Source organism: Trichosurus vulpecula, chromosome 1, assembly GCF_011100635.1.
Source record: "Trichosurus vulpecula isolate mTriVul1 chromosome 1, mTriVul1.pri, whole genome shotgun sequence".
NCBI classification, from domain to species: domain Eukaryota; kingdom Metazoa; phylum Chordata; class Mammalia; order Diprotodontia; family Phalangeridae; genus Trichosurus; species Trichosurus vulpecula.
Genome location: NC_050573.1, coordinates 76,239,204 through 76,260,553, shown reverse-complemented (window position 1 = coordinate 76,260,553; position 21,350 = coordinate 76,239,204). Strand labels below are relative to the sequence as shown.

General features: G+C 51.6%; 2 protein-coding genes across 6 annotated transcripts; both read right to left on the bottom strand.

Annotated features, from left to right (window-relative positions):
• Window positions 1-3,646: 3,646 nt before the first annotated feature.
• Window positions 3,647-13,610, bottom strand: ZNF653 (zinc finger protein 653). Its single transcript, XM_036766281.1, has 9 exons — window positions 13,312-13,610; window positions 10,931-10,974; window positions 9,612-9,827; window positions 8,131-8,742; window positions 7,198-7,375; window positions 6,063-6,174; window positions 4,798-4,912; window positions 4,384-4,483; window positions 3,647-4,189 (listed from the first exon to the last, which is right to left on the bottom strand). Exons 1-9 carry the CDS (start codon window positions 13,608-13,610, stop codon window positions 4,012-4,014), a joined length of 1,854 nt encoding a protein of 617 aa, XP_036622176.1. The 3' UTR covers window positions 3,647-4,011.
• A 511-nt stretch (window positions 13,611-14,121) lies between these two features.
• Window positions 14,122-20,657, bottom strand: ECSIT (ECSIT signaling integrator). Of its 5 annotated transcripts, none has more exons than XR_005010843.1 (9): window positions 20,487-20,657; window positions 19,054-19,216; window positions 17,616-18,030; window positions 16,474-16,697; window positions 16,183-16,234; window positions 15,558-15,706; window positions 15,288-15,393; window positions 14,566-14,884; window positions 14,122-14,466 (listed from the first exon to the last, which is right to left on the bottom strand). XR_005010843.1 is itself a non-coding variant. In XM_036766293.1 (8 exons), exons 2-8 carry the CDS (start codon window positions 19,168-19,170, stop codon window positions 14,616-14,618), a joined length of 1,335 nt encoding a protein of 444 aa, XP_036622188.1. In that variant the 5' UTR covers window positions 19,171-19,216; window positions 20,487-20,655; the 3' UTR covers window positions 14,122-14,615. The 5 variants fall into 5 exon arrangements, 3 of the variants coding, with proteins under 3 accessions (XP_036622188.1, XP_036622212.1, XP_036622200.1); XR_005010842.1 differs by having other exon boundaries at window positions 14,379-14,466; window positions 15,288-15,396; window positions 20,487-20,655; XM_036766293.1 differs by having other exon boundaries at window positions 14,122-14,884; window positions 15,288-15,396; window positions 20,487-20,655.
• Between the last annotated feature and the right edge of the window lie 693 nt (window positions 20,658-21,350).

The window sequence follows — 21,350 nt, the reverse complement described above, 5'->3', positions numbered from 1 at the left end:
GAGGCCAGGAAGAAGAACTGACCGATTCAGAAGGAAAAGCTCCAGTATCCTGAGCCCAGTGCAAAAGGCCGCTTGGAGATCCTCTTGACTGAAGAAGGGGAGGAATGAAGGAACCTGGCTCGGGCGGGGGAGGAGATGGAACAGAGAACAACATCCTCAGCCAGACTACTGTGAGTCTCCCAGGAGCAACCCTAGGCCTCTGGATGGGGGGGTGGGAGGAGAAGGGAAAATCAAGGTTTAGCCAATCACAGCTCGAAACCCGGAAAGCCTAAGAACCACGTGGATTCCCCCCTCCCCACAAACTTAGGGTGGGCGGATCCTACATAAAAATGAACAGAGGTTCCCGGCTTCTAATTGGCAGGGTAAACTACCGTCATACTCTCAGGCCCAGGGGAACCCATGGCCACTCCAGGCGGAGCCCGAGCTGAGCTTCCCGTGCATGTATAAGTCTTAAATATCTGGATAGATAACTATATATGAATTCACATGTGTCCAGACGTACAAAAACATACATGCACGGAAAGACACACACATGCATAGGCATATACATGCTTGCGCCGCGTCTCACATACATAAACACGTGTTCACATCCGTGCACCAACATGTGCAGAATGCACACGTTTAGACAAACTTCCGGCTGAGATTAGTGACAGCTAAGACGCCACCCTCCCCCTTCCCGCATAGCCTCAGGCCTCCGGGACCCGAACAATAGGAACCAGTCCGACTTTAAGGAGAGGAAACGTAGCAGCTGCCTCTATCCCTCTCCGTCTCTTCATCCCGCCCCCGGAGCCTTTGTTCCCAGTCCCCAGTCTCTCTGCATTTTTGTCCATCTCGCTCTAGCCCACCCCTTTCTGACTCTGAGATGGAAGGCTCGTTTCCCGGAGGTGATCATGCCATTATGCCCAGCTTCAGCACCATAGACAGCGCGCCACGACGGCTCCATCCGCTCTCAAATCACCGGCAGGGCGCCTGGATTCCGGTAGCAGCTCCATTGCGGAGGGAGCTCTTCTCCGGCTCTCCTACTCCTCGCCTGTCCCATAACCTCTAGGACAGAGGCCGAAATAAAAGGAGACCGAGAAGCGGTGGGGCAGGGTCAACCACCATGTCCTAGTCTTTCCCTGTAGTTCAAATATCACAGATCTGCTTCACGCAGAGCTCCACACTACGAGTGCCAGACTTCTTCCTTTGAGCATCCACTGAACGTTATTGAAAAATCGCCCAATCAGGGAAAGTCATCGAAGAAACTAACTGTGGGCAGATGCTCACGTCGAAAGACCTAGAGCTAGCCAATTACGAAGTGGACAACAGAGGGCGCAGTCGGGAGGACTGGCTACAAAGGCCAATCACCTCGACGTCTCAGAGAAACCAGAAGGCTCCTTAGCGATACCCTTCGAAGGCCAGACTTCGTGAGCTGTGGACTGCGGGGTGAAAAGACACCCATCTTGAACAATTGCTCAGATTGGACGGAGAGGGAGGGAGGACTAGCTGAAAATGACACCTACCCTGCCCTTCTTGAACTATGGAATGCATTGTCCTCCCCGAGCCGCCAGGACTTTTTGGGCGGGCACGACGGGCCTCGCTGCCCTTCTCTTTCCTTTTCTCCCAGCGCTGATTCTCACGGTTGTTTGTTCAAACCCATCCACCCACAGCCCGTTATCTCCCCGCCAGCCGCGCTGAGGAAAAAGGAAACCAATGGAATGTTTTATAACAGCGTCGGCAGAGCCTGGGAGCTAAACTCGGATTCACCTATTGGCCAGAATAGAATATCGAAAGCATATTTTCCCTCATATCAGCGAGTCTGGGGAGAAAAAAACTGACCGGCCTCCGTGGGCTGGGAAGAACTGACAGTCTACGGGGTCGAGGGAGAGGTGATGAGCGCGGTGGGACGGGAAGATTCAGCGCTCCCCGCCACCAGCTTCTACAAGCATAAGGCCTAAGCAGGTTCCCATGGTTACTGCAGGTCTCCCTGCTGCGGCCGCATGGGAGAGGAGGGGGCGCAGTCTGAGGCTGCTTCTCGGTCTCTAAACAGGTAGAGGATCTCTCCACTCCTACCTAAAGAGAACTACAACCCCCGTCCAAACGCCGGGGTTCTAGTAGCCTCGGGCTTCAAGCAACCCCTATCCAAACCCGAAAAGCACGAGGCCAAGGGCCAGAATGGGAAGGAGAGGCAGAATTCCGCCTCTCTTCCAACGCGGGGACTCTGGCTGGTTAAGAACGGGGTACGTTTGCAGCCAGTGTCCCCAGATCCCCAGGACGGGAGTCGAGGGCATGTGGGCGAGGCACATGCCTGGACTTCCAGCAGCACAGCCAGTCACGTGCTCCGCTCTTCCGAAGAAGCTAGTCGCCACCTCCTGGCGAAAAGAGGCCGTAAAACCCTGGCATAAGACCTGGTTTCTGGGGCAGAATTCTCAAAACTGATTTGAAATATAGGAATCGCAAACTGTCTAGCACTAGATTCTTGTCCCCAAGAAGGGCTGTTGTTCTATCCTCCCGGAGAAGTACCACGCCAGGAGTGGGATGTGGGAAAGGACACAGTCTGTAGAGTTAAAGGATAAAGTTCCCTCCAAGTAAAGCCCTGGACTTGGAGTCAGATGTGGGTTTGCACCTCTCCATCCTCCAACCCCTGGGAGCCCAGGGCACAACCCCTCAGGGTGTTTAGGCATATCCATCTGCAAAAAGTATATACTAGTTCCCCTCTCTCCAGGGCATGTGTTAAGGCTGTGCTGAACCCTTCCCACACCCAAAGCTCTGTCCAACCGTAGCTCTTACAGAGTGGGCCTCTTGTAGCCCAACACCCAGCACAGGGTTCACTGTTGCCACTTTAGTTTCAGTTTCAGCTGCAGAATTAGGGGAAAAGCAATGGCTTCACCCATTTCTTTAGGCTGCCTGACTGTTCATGAAAGGGATAAAAGTGTACATACGTACCTGAATATGACTCATCAACCGCCAGGAACAAGGGGATGAGTTGGAGGAACTGACCAGGGCCAGGGGAGGGGGGATTCTGAGCTCCCATCCCTATCCCAAGTTCTGGAAGGCCATAACTTTGCCCAAAGCCAAAGAAGCCCCGCTGCAAGTACTGAACAGCTCCCCCTCTTGGCCTAAAGACCTCTTCCCTCTATAGTCTCTATCAGTGCTAAGGAGGGAGCTTTCCTACCAAGACATAAGAGAAAGAGGAACAATGTGGAAAACTTGAAACACTCATCTAAGGCCCTAAAGCACACAGGAGTCTAAGCAAGACCTAAGGCCCCTCCCAACCTTTCCTCAGAAAGGACAAAACTCATCTCTTCCCCTGGCCCAAAGTGTGAGAAAAGGAGCTGTGGTCAGGGTTGTGCTACAGCCCCTCGTTACCCAGGGCTCTATCTCTAGAAGAAAGGTCAACCATCAACCCTGAAGGCAAGCAGGAAGGCACAGATTTGAGGCAGGAGCCTCTGGAGGAAAGCAGTAGACTATATATAAATGGGGAAAAGCACACACAGGCCACTCCTTTTTCTCTTTATGCCCAAAGGGATGGAGGTGTAAAGTGGGGCCTAGTCTCCCCCAAGTGTTCTGGAATATGAACTCACCACTCTGGCCTTGTGCATACATAGAGGTGGGGTGGGGAGAGGGGTTTTTTTGGTGTGTCTTTTTTTTTAATCATTTTTGCTCACTTAACACTGTTCCAGGTGTCCAGCCCTCTTGCCCAGTGACCAAGCTGAGAGACCCCAGCTTTAAGGAGGTGGACCAATGCCCCACGACATCCACGCAGATTCTTACAACACCTGCTATACCACCCGGCAGAACCCTGATCCAACAGGGCCAAAAGGGCCACTCCTGGAGGCCATCTCCTTCCTTCACGGCTTGCCCTGGCGCCCTCAATGTCCACCTATGCTGCTTGCAGCCCCAGAGTGGGGCTGGCTCACTTCAGCCCCCCAGGAATAGCCTTTGTGAAGTGGGGTCAGGTTTAGGGAGAAGGGCCCAGGAGATCAGCGGGGACAAATAAATAGAAGTGTCCTTGTGCTGGGGCAGCCAGGATCACGTGGGTCTGTGGTCAGGGTGGCTCTTGAGCTTGTGAAACTTGACGCTGTCCATCTTCTCAAAGCGCTTGCCACAGCGCTCACAGGTGAAGTTGTACTGCACTTCGGCTGTGTGCTTCTTCATGTGCCAATTCAAGGATGCCCTCTGTCGACACTGGTAACCACAGATCTCACACCTGGGGATAAGCAGGGGCAGAGGTGGGGCAGCTTTGGGGCTACAACTGCCCTGCCAAGGGCCACAGCCACAGCCTGAGGAGGAACCTCACTCTTCCAATCTCCCTGAGCCTGAGCAGGGAAAAGGCCCAACCTTCTATGGGGCCAAGAACCCTGGAGGGCTGCTTTGGGGTGGGGAGAGAAAGCCATCACTCACTGCAAAGGGGTCTCTCCTGTATGTGTCCGTCGATGGACCTCGAGGTGATTTTTTCGCTTGAAGGATTTCCCACAGGTTTCACAGGTAAATTCTCGGACACCTGGAAGTACAGCCCAGAGACCCAGGGACTGAAGGTTAAGGGTTCTTTCTTAAAGTATATTCTTCCATTCATGACAACTCAAAAAGGCCCCCATCAGTCTGGTTAAGAAAGAAAATCCTTTTTTATTGTGCAAGATTGAGTGGGTGCCATTGTAGGTAACTGACCCTAAATGAGGGGAAGAACTCTGAGATAAGAGGGATTCAAACTGGACTGAGCCCAGCACTAGCCCATGGCTGGCCAAGAAAAAGTCCTCTACTGAACCTCCTGCCCTATTATCCCAACCAAACATAATTCCACAATTCCATGGGCCCAACCTGAGTGAATGATCATGTGCCTTCGAAGGTGATTGGATAAGTAGAACTTCTTGCCACAGCCTGGGTGAGGACACACTTTCGTTTTCCCCTTCCGGTGGACAAGGTTCACATGATTCTGGAGTAGAAAAATACACAAATTGGGGGTGGAGAGGGGATAGAAGCAGACCGTGTGCAAACCTGCGATCCAAATGATTCGGAAGGAAACTTCTTTCCTTGGGATATTCCCAACAAAGTAGGAGGCCCATAGGGGAGAGACGAGGGTGCACAAGTGAGAGAGTTGCAAATGGGGCCCCTGGCAGGCATCTGCCTGCCTTTGGTTTCATTTCTTAATTCCCAGTCCTGGAGGGGTAAGGGGCAGGTAGAAAGTCCTTAGCCTAAAGATGTCTTATAGCAGCCCTAGGGAGGGCCTGAGGACACAGTCTGTAGAGTTAAAGGATAAAGTTCCCTCCAAGGTTTCACCCCTCCCCATCTCCTCTTTCTAAATTCCCTTTTCTAGATCATCAACCTCTGCTCTACTGGTGAGTGTCCTTTAAAGTTGTCCCAGGTCTTTCTTCTCTCTATCCCCTCTTTCAGCAATGCCACTGGTCTTAAAGGAAAACAGGTCTAACCATGTCACTCCTCTGCTAAACAATCCTCAGTGGCTCATTACTTTTAAGACAAAATACAAAAATCTCCCCCTAATAACAGCTCACATTTATACAGCAGCACTCCAAAGATTGCAAAGTCCTTCATCTAGCATCTATTCTATCCTCTAACCCTTTTCTAACCCTTTTTCTAAGGTCCTTCCTGACAACACTGTGAGGGAAGGGCCTCATGTGACATCTGAGGTCCCTGAAGCTGAGAGGTGGAGTGCCCTAACTAGCATCCCACAGCTTATCAGCACCTTCTTGTCCAAGACTCCATCTACTAGTGGGTGATGCTTCCCTAGAGGTCTTCCTACCCAACTTCAGCCTCATTGCCCAGGCTTATTCAGCTTGACTTCTCCCCTCTCTAGGTTCCAGCTAGTCTGGTGGGAGACTATCCCCATCTTGGTGCCAGGCGCTGCACCAGCAGAAAAGCCTTCCTCCATTTCCCTACTTGTTGGAGCTCTCTCTCAAATTAGGCCGTATTGACACAGATGCACCAGCCCAACAGAACAGAAGTTCCTTGAGATCAGGGCCCGTCTCCCACTGGCCTTTATCTCCCCACAGCCTGGCCCACACAAATGCTTAACACATATTTGTTAAGTAAACAAATGGGAAAGGAATCTGAGAGGCCTGGTGTACCTGAAAGCTGCTGAGGGCTACATAGACCTGACTACAGCCTTCATAGGGGCAATGGAACATCTCCAACAGGCCGTCGGCATCTGTCGCTCGGCCCCGCTTGCTTCGCCTCCTCCTAGGGGTGGGGCGAAAGCAGAGACAAATTCGGACAAGCTCAGGTCTAGAGCCAAAAGGCACCAGCATCCTCATCTGCCTCTTTTCAGACTTCTGTTCAAGCCCTGGGGCCTATGAGCCCTGGACAGTGCTGCACTTGGCACAATCAAGCCACATGAGACCCTGTTCCTCCCCAGGCATTCCCAAGGATTCAATTCAACTCCCTCCCTTCTGGCACTTAGATCTCTGACAGAGGCAAATGGGGTCACTGGGTAAGATGAGGTAAGTAAAGTACATGGGTAGGGGACATATGCCTGTGTAAAGGGGTTGTATGTGGAGAAAAGTAGGCAGGGGAGTATGGGTGTGGCTATATATGCATGGCTTCAGGCGTGTATATGCACACACATTTGTATATGTGAGACTCCAGGGGTGTGTCTGTGTGCGCACATGAGTATGTGTGTATGGCTTCCAGGTGCAGGTATGTGCGTTCGTACACATGTAGAGGTGTGTGCATGTATTCTCAGGGTGGGGTATGGCTTTAAGTGTGAGTGCTCACGCATGAGTGGGAGTGTGTATAACTTCAGGGGGCACGTGTGGGTGTAGGTATGTGTGCGTTCCTAGGGTTACAGGGCTTCAAGGGTTTGTGTACATGCATGCGCATGCATAGGGGTGGGAGTTTGTATGGCTTCAGGGGTGTGTGTATATATATATTCTTGGAGAGGGTATGGCTGTGTGCGAGCTCGTGTGTGCTCGCAAGAGTGCTCAAGCTCGGGCATGGGTATGGGTTTTGGGAGGGCTCTCCCAGGGCATCTACATCCAGTGTTGTTCTCCCCCAGGTTCTTGTGGCCAGAGAAGAGCATGAGTCTGTCCCAGCAAAGCACAGTCCTAGCCCTTGTCCTGAAAGCCAGCATCCCTTCTTCCAACAGAGCTGCTCCACTGCCCCAACACTGTCCCCACAGGGTGCTCCAGGAGGAGTGTGGGCTCCTCCCCTCCTCCTGACCGCTCTTTGTATGACCACACAGTTACGTGATATGCACGCACTCACTTCTCGGGCTCCTTGGGAATCTCATAAATGATGGCTGACATGTTATTGCTGTCTAACTCCTCAGGCTCGGGCTCAGGCTCAGGCTCCATGTTCTCAGGCACTGTCTCTAGCTCCTCCAGTTCTGGGGAGGACAGCTCCTCTTTCTCCTCCTTCTTGAGGACATAGAGTTCTTCCTTCTCTGGGACCAGGGAAAGTCACACATTAGTGCTGGGCCCCCTCCTGAAGAGCCCCCAAATCTGGGTATGGGTGGACCCTAACAGGGGTAAGAATTACTGATCCAGGACTGAGCTTCAACCAAGCTGGGCACTGGGGCTGCAGCAGGACACTGCCCCTGGGCCCTTGTGGGAAGGCTTACTGGTGACCCGGGATTACCTCCATCCCCATGTCAACATCTTCATATTTCCTCCCACCCTCCCATACCCAGGACATCTTCCAACCTCTTCAGGGACAAGGTACAACATCTCTTTATCTCTGTCCCCACCCCACTGATCCAGGTCACTTTCCCCACATATCTGTCCTAAACTCCCATGATTTAGAACTGGAAGGGAATCTGGTGATCATCTAAGTCCAACACTTTCATTTTACAGATGAGAAAACAGAGCCCCAGAAGTGACGTGACTTGCCTAAGGTCTGTCTCACAGGCAGTGTGATTGGCAGAGGAGGGATTCAAACCCAGGGCCTCTGACTCCAAATCCAGTGTTGTTTCCACTACACCAGGTTGCCTTGTCTTCACTGGCATGTGTGTACATGAGCGCTCCTGAGCAGGCGAGGGTAGGATGCCCACCTTCTGCTCCTCTGGGGCCCGGCCCTCCCCGGTCCTTGATCCCTCCCCCAGGGGCCCAGGACAGGGTTCTGCCTGGGGTCAACTGGCTGACCTGAGGGAGGCCCAGGAAGGGAAGGGAGAGGAACTGAGAGGAGGGAAAAGAGAGAGACCTTTTTTGGTTTCTATACACTCCATGCTCTCCACAGGGCCGGAGGGATCAGGCTGGCTGCCTTCAGGCTCAGTCTGGGTGTAGGCGGCCACGCCCTCAATCACAGCACAGGGCACCTCTTCTCCACTGCTGCCACCACTGGCCACATTCAAGTGGATGCCCTCTGCTGCCAGAGCGTCATAGCCAGGGCCTGCGATAATGATCACCTGCGAGCCTGGCACCATGCCTGGCACAGGGCAGCTGGCCACCACCTCTCCCAAAGCTTCCTGTGGCACACTGTCAAACAGGGCACCGTGGCCTGTGCCCACCTGGACCGGCACAGGCACACACACCACAGTCTCCATGCTTTCAGGGCCACTGGTGGTCGGGCTGTGGCACAGGGGTGTGCCCTGCTCTGCGGTCAAGTTGTCCATGTGGTGTTCAAAGGGAATGTGGATACCATCTTGTGTGATGAGCCCACTGCTGCCGCCCTCAGGGGCCGGAGGAGGTGGTGCGGCTGGCACTGGGGAGGCCTGCACGTTCTGAGCCCGCCGGCTTTCTGGTTGCTCATCAGAATCTGAGTCAGATTCGGAGCCTGAGGAGTCTGAGCTTCCGGCCCCCAGGCCATTCCCCACTGCAGAAAAGAAAAGCAAGCAGGGATAACAACACTTCTCAAACAGGCCTGACCCAGCAATCACACTCCCTTTTAGTCACCCCTGCAAAGGTCTCAGGCATACTTAAGAAACCGAGTCATCCAGACACAGCAATTCTAAGAGCTAGCATTCATACAGTACCTACCATGTGGCAGGCACCACGTGAAGTGCTTTACAAATGCTACCTCATTTGATTCTCACGGTAACCCTCCAAGGTAGGTGGTGTTATTGTCTCCATTTTATGGATAAGGAAACTGAGGCAGAGGTTAAATGACTTGCCCAGGGTCACTAGTAAGTGTCTGAGACTGGATTTGGATCCTGACTCTAGGCCCAGTGCTCCACCCACTGTGCCAGCTAGCTCAGTCAAACCTGTCTTCTAATCATCCCCTTACAAAAGCTATACTCATTCCAGTTTTGGCTTGGGCCATCTTCTCTGTTTAGAGTTCCCATTGCTTTCAACTCTCCAAATCCTACCCATCCAAATATCCCAAAAGGGGGCTTTTCTTGATCCTTTCCTTACTGATCACTCCTTATCAGAACTGCTTTCTGATCTATATATGTGAATTTTTTCTCAATAAACCCAAGGAGAACAACTGAGTTCTCTCCTCTTCCCTCTCCCCTGCCCCTAGATAACCCAACACAAGGCTAGCAGGCACCAGTCCAGACTATCTGGGGAAAGTAGATGCCAATGAGGGCTGAGTAGGCAACTTCATTCAAGGAAAGGAGAAAGCTGGAAAGAGAAATGGAGCTGTGAGCCCACTGTCAGAGTGCGGGGACTGTAATGCTACCTCAGTACCAGGAGTGTGTGCCCCAGGACCCTCAGCTCCCAACAGCCCTAAGGTGTCCCTACCTCTGTCGCTCTCGTTCTCCGAGTCACTGAGCGGCTTCAGAGGTGAATGGAGGTCCTGGAAGTACCGGTGTCCAGCCTCACATTGCCACACCGCTGTGGTATAAAGCCCAAAGGTGGGGTCGAGCTCAGCCAGGTGAGGCTCATAGGGACAGCGGTTCTTGTGATCCTCATACCAGATCACCATGTTCTTTAGGCAGTTCACATTACGCCTCCTTCCTAGGAAAGGAAAAAGGCAAATGGAACAATGCTTGCAAGAGGCAAGCCTACAGGCCCTTCCTCTACTGTAAGGACCAAGCTCTTACATCATCGTCCACCTCCCTCCCAAGAAGAAGAAGTGGCTCTTGCCCAGGGAGACAGCCAGGACTGGCCACCAGTATTCACCTCAGCACCACCACCCTCCCAACAGAGGTCTGGTCACTGGGTCAGTGTGTAAGAAAGCAGGAAGGTAGAGCAGGCTGGCTGTGGTTCCCTGCCAGGGCCCTCTTGCGTTGGCGGGCTAGAGAACAGTAAACTCTCTTGGGTGGCCATGTTGCCCAATCACAGTGCTGGGGGACAGACTACTAGGGTTCCACTGGCATAGACAGGGATGAGGGAAAGGGAGGACGTTCAACTTTCCTGAGTGGGCATACCTGCAACACTGTGGTCTCCCTGAACCCTCAGAGACAATCTATTCTCACAGTAGGCTCTAGGACATAAGAGCTTATTAATCAAAACAGAAGTCCACATTGTTCTCTTTGGGTCAGTGAACTGATACCTAAAGGCTAAAATTTCCCCACAGAGCAGAGGTATTGGGCATTCTGAGGCCTGAGGGCCATCATCCTGCAGCAGGTGTACCACAACCACAACCACAACCTTAAAAAAGGTTAGAGAACGGGGGAGAGAGCAAAGGGTGGCTACCAAAATTTCAATTCCTCCATCAGCCAAAAACTAGTCCTCCAAACAAATAACACTCCTTTTAGTTAGATGATTCGTACTTTTCAATGGTCACAGCTGAAATTACCAAAATCTTTCAGAGTCAACTGAAACCACAAGCACCCTGTCCTTTCTGGCCAATTAGGGCACAAATACCGTCTAGCCCATGGGATAAGAACAGAGCCACTGAGAAGGGCCAGAAGAGAGGACAGGTTTAATCTAGCTCGGCTCTGAATGGAGCCACCAGCAGAATTCCTTGCTCCCTAGGTTCTCCTGGGCCTAACAAAAGCCCTATCTGTGCTGCTAAAAGAGAGGGAAAATAGGGGCTCACTCCTCTGACTCATCAGCAACACTGTTCCTCCATGCCCTGGACAAATCATAAGCCTTAGGCCCCATTACCCACTTACTCTTCTTCCGCTTTGGCTTTTTGGGGACTTGCTCCCAAGGCTTCCTGTAACAGAGAGAAGCAGCAGCGAATGAGAGGGCCAGGCTAGGGTCTGTGAAGGTCTTCTCATTAGACAGCAGAAGGGGTATCTGGCGGAGAAAGGGCCCACAGCACAGGGACATGGGGATATCATGAAGAGGCCCTCAAAATCAGAGAAAAGATAACCTAGAAGTCAGGGAGGCAAGACAATGAGGAAGGCTGTAAGGCAGGACTAGGGAAGAGTGTGCATGGTGAGAAGTGAAGGCTACGGGAAGTCTGTCACAAGTTTTCCCTGGATCCTGCTCCTCCTTTGTGGCTACCATCACGTCTCTCCTTTCGCTGCAAAACATTTAAACCACAGTAAGAAGGAATACAAAGTGCTTTGCTCACAACAACCTGTGAGGAAGAGCACAGCCTCTTCATTTTCCATTTTCCTTGTGGAAAGTGAGGCTCAATAAGGCTACAGGACTTTCCCAGAATCACAGCTAGTGCTGGATTCAAATGTAGGTTTCCTGACCTCAAGTCCACCTCTCTTTCAATTACAACATGCTACCACTCACTTGCGGTATACACCCAATACCCCCTTCCCAAGCAGCTGCCTCCTCTGCCCCCACCACTCCACTTGAATAACTGTTCTCTCCAAAATTTCTTCTGAGCCTCAGTTTCTAATCTGTAAAATGGGGACCATAAAATTTATACTACCTCACAAGGTATGCCGTGAAGAGGGTTCTTTGTCACTAATAAGTAAAGTCAAAGAAAACAAACCAACCCACTGGCCAGTATCTGACAATGTATATATGCCTCATCGTGTACTTACTGCCTACTACCGCTTTTCAGGAGTCACACTTTACTACTAAGTCCTTTGAAGTCACAAATGGTCAATGCATTGGTCAGAATGACTGACAAATGACTGTTCATTGCAAATTCCAATGGCATTTTATCAGCCCTCATTCTCCTAGATGTCTCAGAATTATTCAATCAATCAACAAGCACTTATTAGCAGCTATTATGCTAGAGGTACTGGGATACAAAGACAAAAGTTAAACATCCCTGCTCTTAAGGAACTTATATTCCCCAGACCAGAGGCTTCTTTCCTGGAAAATTTCCCTTCTTTAGTTTCTATGACACTGCTCTCTCCCAGTTCTCTTCCTACTCCTCCGACTGTTTCCCTGTCTGATTTACTGGTGTTCCACCCCCAGATACCGGTGTTCCATTATAACAATAATAGCTGACATTTGTACATAATTTAGTGTTTGAAAAGGTTTACACATATTGTCTCTTGTTACAAAATCTCAGAGGCCCTCAATTCTGTAAGCTTTCATTAAGCACCTACTATGTGCCAGGCACTGTTCTAAGCGCTGAGCTAGTTTAGCCTGTACCTACATAAATATCTCCTCTACAGCTTCCCTTAAAAGTGTTCATGCAGCGTTTGTCTGAAGACTTTCAATGATGGAGAACTCCAGGACCTCTTGAGATCATTCTGCTTTTAGACAATCCTTAATCGCTGGCAAGACTTTCCTTACGTTGGCCTGCCTAACTTACATACATTTACCCTAGTTTTGCTCCCCGGAGCCAAACATGACAAGTCTATTTCTCTTATCCAAGACAGTCTTCCAGATACGTGAAGAGAGAGTTCATGCCCCTCAGTGTCTCCACTACCTAGCTTGGTCCTCTTTGATTCCTACACTCACTGGCAATCTCAATCCTTCCTACACCTTCGGTTTCAACTCTTCTCCCAAGTGTCTACAGGACACCTTCATCTAAATGTCTCAACGTCACTCAAAACACTGCAGAAACCAAACCAAGCTCCTACTCTCGCTCCACACCGGCAACGGTCTCCTCCCAACCACAGCTGTCACGGGCACCAGCATGCACCTGCTAAGTGCATGCCCAACACGCAAGGAGCACTCGGTGGAAACGTCTGAATGGGATGCTTTACGTTCTCCTCTCCACCTCCGGACTTCTCCAAGAAGCCTTTCCATCCGCCTTAAAGCTAAAGCTTTCCCTCGGTGGATTACCTCTCCCTGTCAATAGCTCTTTGCATGCATGCCCGGGGAGCTCCTCGAGGGCAGGAACGGTCCTTTGCCCTCCTCTACACCCCCAGCGCTCAGCCCAGTGCCTGGCACGTAGTAGGCGCTCGGTAAATCCTGGCTGACCTGACTTCCCAACGCGCCGCAGTCCGACGTCGCTCCCCCGTGGGAATGCCCCCCAACCTCCCCGGCCGGCTCGGGGCTGAGCTCCTTGGGGAAGCTTCCCCGACCCCTCCAGGTCCCGGAGCTCCGGCCCTGCTGCGGCTTCCTCCCTCCCTCCCTCCGCGTGCGCCTCGGCGGGGGTCCCCGCGGGAGGAGGGGGCCCGGGCCTCACCCGTGGCGGCTGCTGCGCTGCCCCCGCTCCAGGGAGATGAGGTAGGCGGCGAGCTTGGCGTCGCTCCAGCCGCTGCGGCGCCGCAGGTCCACCCAGGGCCCGTGCGCCTCGCCCAGGTACACGCGCCGCACGTCGTACTTCTTCCGGGACTCCAGCCGCCGCCGCGCCCGGTCCGACTCGGTGAGGCGCGGCCGGCCCCGGGCCTTGCGGCCCGCCGCGCCCTCCTCGGCCGCCGCCTCCCCGCCGCCCTCGCCCTCGGCCCCGGTCTCCGTCTCGGGCTCCGGCGCCCGCTCCGCCATCCCCCCCCCTCCCTGGTTACAGCCTCTCCCGTTGTTAGGAGCCCGGCCGGAAGTGGCGCCGATCGCCCGCGTCCGCCGGGAAAAATTTAACTCGGCGTTCGCGAAAAAGGTCCCCGGCGCACCGAGCGCGCCTGCGCGAACCCAGAACGCGCCCCGCCCCCTCTGCACGGGATCACCCGGTAGCGGGGAGGGGGGAAAGGGAAGAAGATTTGAGAACTAGAGGACGTTCGGTAAGGAAACTAAGGCTAAGTGACCCAAGCGCCCAAGGTCAGCCGGGGCTCCGGGAGCAGCACCAAATGCCAGGGAAGTGGCACAGAAGGGGGCTGGGACAGAACGTGGAGATGATTTCCGTTAATCCCTTCATTGTACCGGTGACTACCTGAGACCAAGGCTCGGATAGAGGGCTCTTAAGTATCGAACTGGAACTGGGGTCTTTTGTCTCTGTCCAGCATCCTTTCCAACAAACCACATTTCCGGACTTTGAGGGAAAGAACAAAGCAAACTCCAAGAATGAAATAGTAACTTGTTTGTATTTAATCTTTTTGGGGGTGAGGGATGGGGGGTGGAAGTGGCCACAGTCTTGAGTAACTATCGGTGCCATATATCACATGGAAAGGATATTTCTCTCACCCTTTCAGGATGAAAAGCTGAGCAAACTGCTTGAAGCATAGTGCCTGGCTTTGGTCAGACCACCCCTAACGGTATGCCATGCCTCACCTCCACCGGTAGTCTGCAGCAGGACTTGGGGCAACCACAGAAATGAGGGCAGGCAGAATCCCCAAGGACGATACTTTATTTGCTACCTTCTCAAGAAAGGCAAGTAGCCGAGCCGGGTTAACTTCAACACACTTGTCCCCTGGGGAGGAGATGGAAGCAGCTGCATCAAAACCCATTCCCAGTCAAGGTTTTGGACTTTAAGTTCAGCCTCTGCTTTTACAATAAGCCAAAGCCACACCTGACAGAGAGCAAAGAACACTCAGTCTCAGAACACTTTCAGGCAAAGGCTCAGCTCTGACCCTGCTGTCGCATCTGGGTTTGGGATGGCTCTTCCTCTTCTTTCCTTGGAGACACCTGCTCCTCTTGCTCCTCGTTCTGGCCTTGGATTTCCTGATGCCCAGCGAGTTGGAGTTCTCCCCCTACTGCTCCCAGACGGAAGACCACTGGGATATGTGCCAGTGCTGGGTTGGTGATCTGCAAGCCCTGGATCCACTTGGCAAGTGTGGCCTGATCGTGGGCTCCGGCCATACACATGGCGAACACAGGGCCTTCCTCCACTATAGGAACAGATGGGAGCTCTGGGCTGGAGAAGCCAGAGACTGGCTTCTAGGAGGACTGCCCATAATGTAGTTCCTGACCTTTACCACCAGGGCCTGAAGCTCTTCACCTCTTGGATTGCCCCCTTTCCTTCTGCCAGTTGACAAGTAGCTGTAGACCCCATTCTGGCAAGCTCTGGCAGCAGCTCAGAAACCCAGGTCTCTACCACCCTCACCCCCACCTTCCCCAATAAATCTAGCTCTCCAGGTTTAAGGCCAGCCCAGTTCCCTGTGCCTAAAGTAGTACCAGAAAGGGAAAGACGATGCCAAGCGTCTTCCACCTCAAACCCAAAGGACGGTGGAGGTGAAAGCTAAACCAGACCCTAGAAAACCACCCTGAGGCTATGTAGAGGAACCCCAATACCTTCATCCACATCAAACTCATAGTCATCCCAGGGTCCTCGATCCAAATCCAAGTCCAGCTGCATGGGGCAATAGAAGTTCCTCTCTGACTCCATCTCCTTGTCTTCCTGCTGGAGGCAGAATCCGTGGGGCTCAGATTAAAGCCAAACACTGTGCTATCAACCTCCCCAACCCGAGTTTGAAGCACAGCTGTCAGAACCACCCAGTGTTACAAAGCACCAGGGGCACCCACGGCCTCTCCTTCTGGCCCCTCCCAGGTTCCTCCTCTCACTCTGTCCTCAGGAGGCAGCAGGTCAGCCCGAAGCACATGGTAGTAGAGACACTGATCTCGAAGCCACAGTGGGAAGGGGCCTTCCACAAAAACAGGCCTGGCAGGGTTGTGCTGAGCCAAGGCAGCCTGCTGATCAGGGCTCTGGATCCCTGGTTTGGGGAGGGGCATAGGCACACATCAATTCCAGTGCTAAATATTTCCAGGAGATGACTTCCACCCACCCCATCCAGAGCCTCTTCCAGGGGCCCAGATGTAAAATGAGGGGTTATACTTGATCTCCAAGCTCCTTTTCAGATCTACCTCGATATGATAACATAATTACATAGTACCAGGTTTTGTCTGTCACCTTATGCAAAGACTTAGGCCCTGAAGCTAACTAATTCCAGCCCCACTTTCTTATCTCACTCTGGTTTTTCTTTCCAGAATTCATCTTAGTTTATGTCTTCCAGCACAGGTAGGATGAGGGAATGGGCACTGTCTTTTCAGGGTCCTGGGGACTCCCTGGGCCCTCTGGAAACACTACCCTCACAGTCTTCCCATATACTCTCTTCCTGTCTAACCCCATTCTATCTGTGGTCTTAGGAGACTGGCAATATGCTATACACCCAATGGGCAGAAGACCTACCCACAATATGAGGCTGTGATGGGTCAGCTCCGAGATCTTCTGGCCCAGGCATCTACAGACAGAATATCAAAGGGTACAAGGTACTCAGCGCCACCCCCCCCACCATGTTTACCACCCACCCCAACCTGAGGGGCAAAGAGTCAAGAAGAAACATACAAAGACGATGGGATCAGCAGAGGAAAAAGTCCTGGCACTGTGTGTGTGGTCTCAGAGACAGAGATCATAAAGGCAGAAAAAGGAATTGGGACCTACAGTGGTGGCTGGGAAAAATTGAGTAGTCCTGGGTGCTACCTGGTAGACAGTGACTCTGGCACTCAAGTCAGCTGCAATACGCTCCAGACCATGCCGGGCCAGGTCAATAGGGTTCTTGGGAAGCAGTCTCGGCACTGGGAATGGGTTGATGTTCTTGAAGCGGGGGAGCCAGTACATCAGGCGCAGATATTTGAGCATGGGGTGACTCTTGCGCCCAAAAATTTGTAGCAGCAGAAACTCAGTTTCCTTGTTTGGTATGACCCCTGTGCTGGGCCAGAAGGAAAAGAAGCAGAAGAGAACAGGGAAAGGCAAAACCAGACACAGAAACAGATATGGGTCAGAGGTAAACTGCCCCACATAGGGTAGTACCCACTAAGTAAAGCAGAGAGCCCCCTCCCCATGCCCTTCTTCTGAAAAACACAATGACAGAATTTCAGATACAGAAGGGGCCTCAAAAATTATCCAGTCCAACCTGTGCCTGAACATGAATCCCTCTATAAATGAGTTTCTTAAACTTTTTTGGGGGTCACTCCCTTTGGGAGTCCGGTGAAGCTATGGCCCCCTTCTCAGGATGTTTTTAAATGCATAAAACAAAATACAGAAGATTACAAAGAAAACCAATTACGTTGAAAATAGATTTATCAACATATTGAAAAAGCAAGTTCATAGAATCTAGGTTAAAAACCCAAGTTTTATTGTATGATTGCCACATAATTATCTAGCCTCTTCCAAAGACCTCCCAGGATGGGGAACTTACTGTCTCCTGATAGTCCTTTTCATTTCTGGTCAGCTCTAATTGCTAATGACATTTTCTAACCTAAAGTCTAAATCTGACTCTGCCATCTCTCAACCAAAGTTCATGGTCCTTGTCCTGGTAGAGGAACTCGGGTTGCCCAACCCCTTCCCAACTTGCTCCTCATCCTTTGGGGCCAAACAGTGTGAGTCTGAGCCCTCTGCCATGTCACTGCCCTTTAAACCCTTGCAGATAGAGTATTCGTCTCTCCACTCCTGGAAGCCCCTCAAAAAACCTTTTCTTTTGTCTTCTGAACTGGGATTAATCACCCCCAGTCCACTCAAGCCCATCTAATCCCATTCCATACTGGCTAATAGCAAAGCTTTTCCTCCAATGCCCTCTTTGAAGGCTGGGGGTGGGAAGGGATCTTCAGACTCCTCCCTCTTACCGTAGTTCTCCATCTGATCTAACACCTTCACGCCACACTCCTGCTGACGGGGGTAATGGTTGAAGATTTGCTGCAGCATGTTTCGAGGCACAAAGACCTCCTTGGGGAAGATGTCTAACAGGAGGTTATAGACAGCCAGGTCATGCTGCACCCCGTACTCTGGCATCTTTCGAAGAGCCAAGTAGATGAAATCAACATGGCCCCGCTTTCTTGTGTCCCGCTGAGCAAAGGCCTTGACTGCCTTTGAGAATCCTGTCTTATTTCGCTGTCCACCAGACGCTTGCTCAAAGAAGTCCTCATATGGCTCCAAAGCCTTCGTGGACACTGCAGGGGGCCTCACCATAGGGACTTGCTCAGAATCTGAGGTTAGTCTTGCTGCACTGCTGTGGAAGCCCCTTGGGAACTGAGAGAGGCCCTGTGGGTCAACAAGAAAGATCACAGCTGGGATCTGACACTCATGGCCACCAGGAAGCCTGCCTATCCCTACCTCCACAGGGTGGGGTCACTTAGGGGGTACCTCTTTCCTTTCCAAAAGGAGAGGCAGTAAAGTACAGGGGAAAGATAACTAGAACTGGAGTTTAGCAATTAGGTTTGAATTCTCGTTCTGTTACTTAGGGATATGATCTTGAATACTTAGCTCTCAACCTCTCTGGGCCTTAGTTCCTCATTTGAACACTTGGTCCTGGGGCTTGTTATCTACAAACGAGCCTGGTTGGCTCTGGAAAAACCCAGGCCTTCTCCTCCTTCTCAATTTGGAATCCTGAGGCTCCAAAATCTTTCAATAGTATTGTGAAGGGAACTTCCATCCTCCCCCTAACCTAGGTTCCCAACTTAAGAGTTATCTTTAACTCTACTCTCTCTCATCTAACATATCCAAACTACTGCCAAATCTAGCCAGGGATTTCCAGTATATCTATTAGCTCTTCCTTCTTCTCCACAATATCCAACATCTATATTAGGAAAAGGATTTTCTGTCTTCAACACAAAGTTCTTTTCTATTTGCTGGGGGCATTTGTGTTCCTTTTCACTTATAATTTCAGGTTCCCATTCCTAATTTGTCTCAGTCTTTCTGAGTAGATGTGGCCCGAGAAGCTGTTAAACATTCAACAGAATTTGCTGAAAGAAATGCTAGCCAGGAATGGCACCAAAATCGAATGGCCCACGTGAAAATTACTAAGAGTCAGTTTTAGGTAGAACTGAAGAAGGCAAGTGAATGGGGCACAGCCAGAGGGAACCTGGTGCCTCCTCCTATCCCCCGAATCCACTCAGGCCAGAAGAGAGGGAAAAAAGACTAAAAACTAGAAGGGATGATGGTTTTGTCAACTGTAAAATGATGGTGTGGAGCTAGATGATCTCCAAGAGAAGGCCAAGAGAGGTTAAATGGCTTATCCAGAGTTGAGCAAGTAGGTGATCTCTCTCCCTACCCCATCCCCACTACCTGTAAAAGGCAGCTTCCTTCAGGCTGCCAAGGACTGTGCCCTGGAGCAGCTCTGGAAAGGAAGTGTCGACCCACAGAATGATCCCAGGCTAGGATAGTCCTCCGTATGCAGTTCATCCTGTTGTTGACCCTGGTCAGGAACTAATGGCAACCAGATGCCTACCTAAGCCAAGGAAAGGATATATATGGTTAGCTGGCGCAGAGGATGGCCTTGGAAACCTCCCTGCACACAACACACACACATACACACACTCCCCCAAATCCTCACCTCTTCCAAACTTTGAAACTGCTACAATGTCAAGGGTATGTCCATCCTCTCACTAACCTAGGCTCCCAGCTTCACTGTACTCCTTGATTCCACTCTCACACAACATGCCCAATCCATCACCAAATCTTAGCACTTCTATACTTCACAGTGTCTTTCCCATAGGTTACATCCCTTCCTCTCTAATCACACAGCATTGCATTAGTTCAGGTTCTTATAGTCTTAAGCCTAGACTATTACAACAACTTTCTAACCGGTGTTCCTAATTCAAGTCTTTCACAAACCCCTTCATTCGATGGTCAAAGCGATCTCCCTAAAGAGCAGGCCTGACCTGGTCACACCCACACCCCACTCTATGCTCAATAGATTTTAGTAGCTTTCTATCATCTCCAGGATCAAATATTCAAAACTCTTGATAGGACAATGCCTTTCTACCTTTCCAGTCTTTTTTTATACTTTACTACCTCTCTGACCCAACTACATTGTACTCGTTACTGTTTCTCAAGGAGGGCATTCTGGCTGCCTCCCAAGCCTGGAATGCTTTCTTTCCTCACTTCAGTCTCTTTGTTTCCCTGGCTTCCTTTAAGATTCAGCTCAAAGCCCTCTTCTGCAGTAGGTCTTTCCCTTTCCTCTCTCCCCTAGCAGCTAGTGCCTTCCCCTCGGAGATTACCTTCCATTTACTCGGTATGGATCTTGTAGGTACCTAATTAGCTTCAGGGGCTGTTTTCGCTTTTCTTTGGGTCCCCACGGGAGTGCAGTGCCAGGTACACAACAGGCACTTAATAAATGTTTGATAACTAATACACGACCACAACGCCTCTCCCAGGAGGCAATCCTTACATGGCCCACTGCAACTGAGAACAGCCTCGATGAGGCAGGCGCCGGGTCAGGCTGGGTCTCTCCTCCGCAGATCCCCAGTTCCCCGGGGACAGAGCCACGTCTTTCTCCCTTGCCTGGGTGCTGGGTGTGGGTGGGGATTTTGAGGGTGACACATAAACATCCATATGCACACAATACAATACACACAAATACATATACACATTCACACACTCACGATACATTCACACACACAGACACACAAACACACAGAGTAGGCGGGGCTCACGCCGCCCCGCTCCTCCCCTTCCCAAAGGCGATCCAAGGGGAAAAGGTCACCATGTCCGCAGACCTGCGGCAGAGCACGCTCGGAGGCTGGGCAGGGACCCAGAGGCCGGAGTCCGGGCTGGTTCTCGAGCCGCGCGACGGCGATTCCCCGCCACCGCGATTCTCAGCTGACTCCGGCTCGACTAGTCGGCGGTGCTGGGCGCAGCCATGTTGGCCATTAGAGCTTCCGGGTCACAGGGCGTCAGGCGGGACGCGAAAGGATATCTCAGAAAAATCCTTCAAGATCAGGAGCCAATGGGAAGGTGTCATTTAGGAAGCCCCTCCCGCCATCTTTAAAGCTCCGCCCCCGGTCCACCCATCCAGGTCTAAACTTGGAAAGCAGCTCGCGGCGCGGCCAGCGCTTGGAGCTGGATCATACGCTTAGCAGATCTTCTCTTTCCTTTCCTTGCTACTTGCTCAGGCCCATTAGGCCTCAGTTTGCTCATCTGCGAAACGGGCAGAAATTTATTCGCCATCAAACCTGGGGAGAGGAGGGTAGGGGACGAAGAGGCTGCGTGGTGATAAGTGAGCACTAGCTCAGCTTCTTTCTGGTCCATAGCCGGGACTGAAAACGGACCCAGCTCCAGCCCAGCTCCGACGGACGGGTGGATGAGAAACACTGGATATAGGGTTTCAGAATTTTACTGGTGCTTTCCGAGCCCCGCCCTCTTCCATTTTACAGTTTAGGAAACTGACTCCACGAGTTGTCAAAACGAGTTGATAGAGCCCTAAGTCACCTTAGAGTCCACCCTCTTTTTTAGAGATGAGCGATAACGGTAATAGATTTTGATGCGTGATTGCAGAGGTTCTACATAAACCTTTTTTTTTCTTCACCCAAACAAGAACCTTATGAGTAAATACTAGAGGCATTATCTCCATTTTTCAGTTG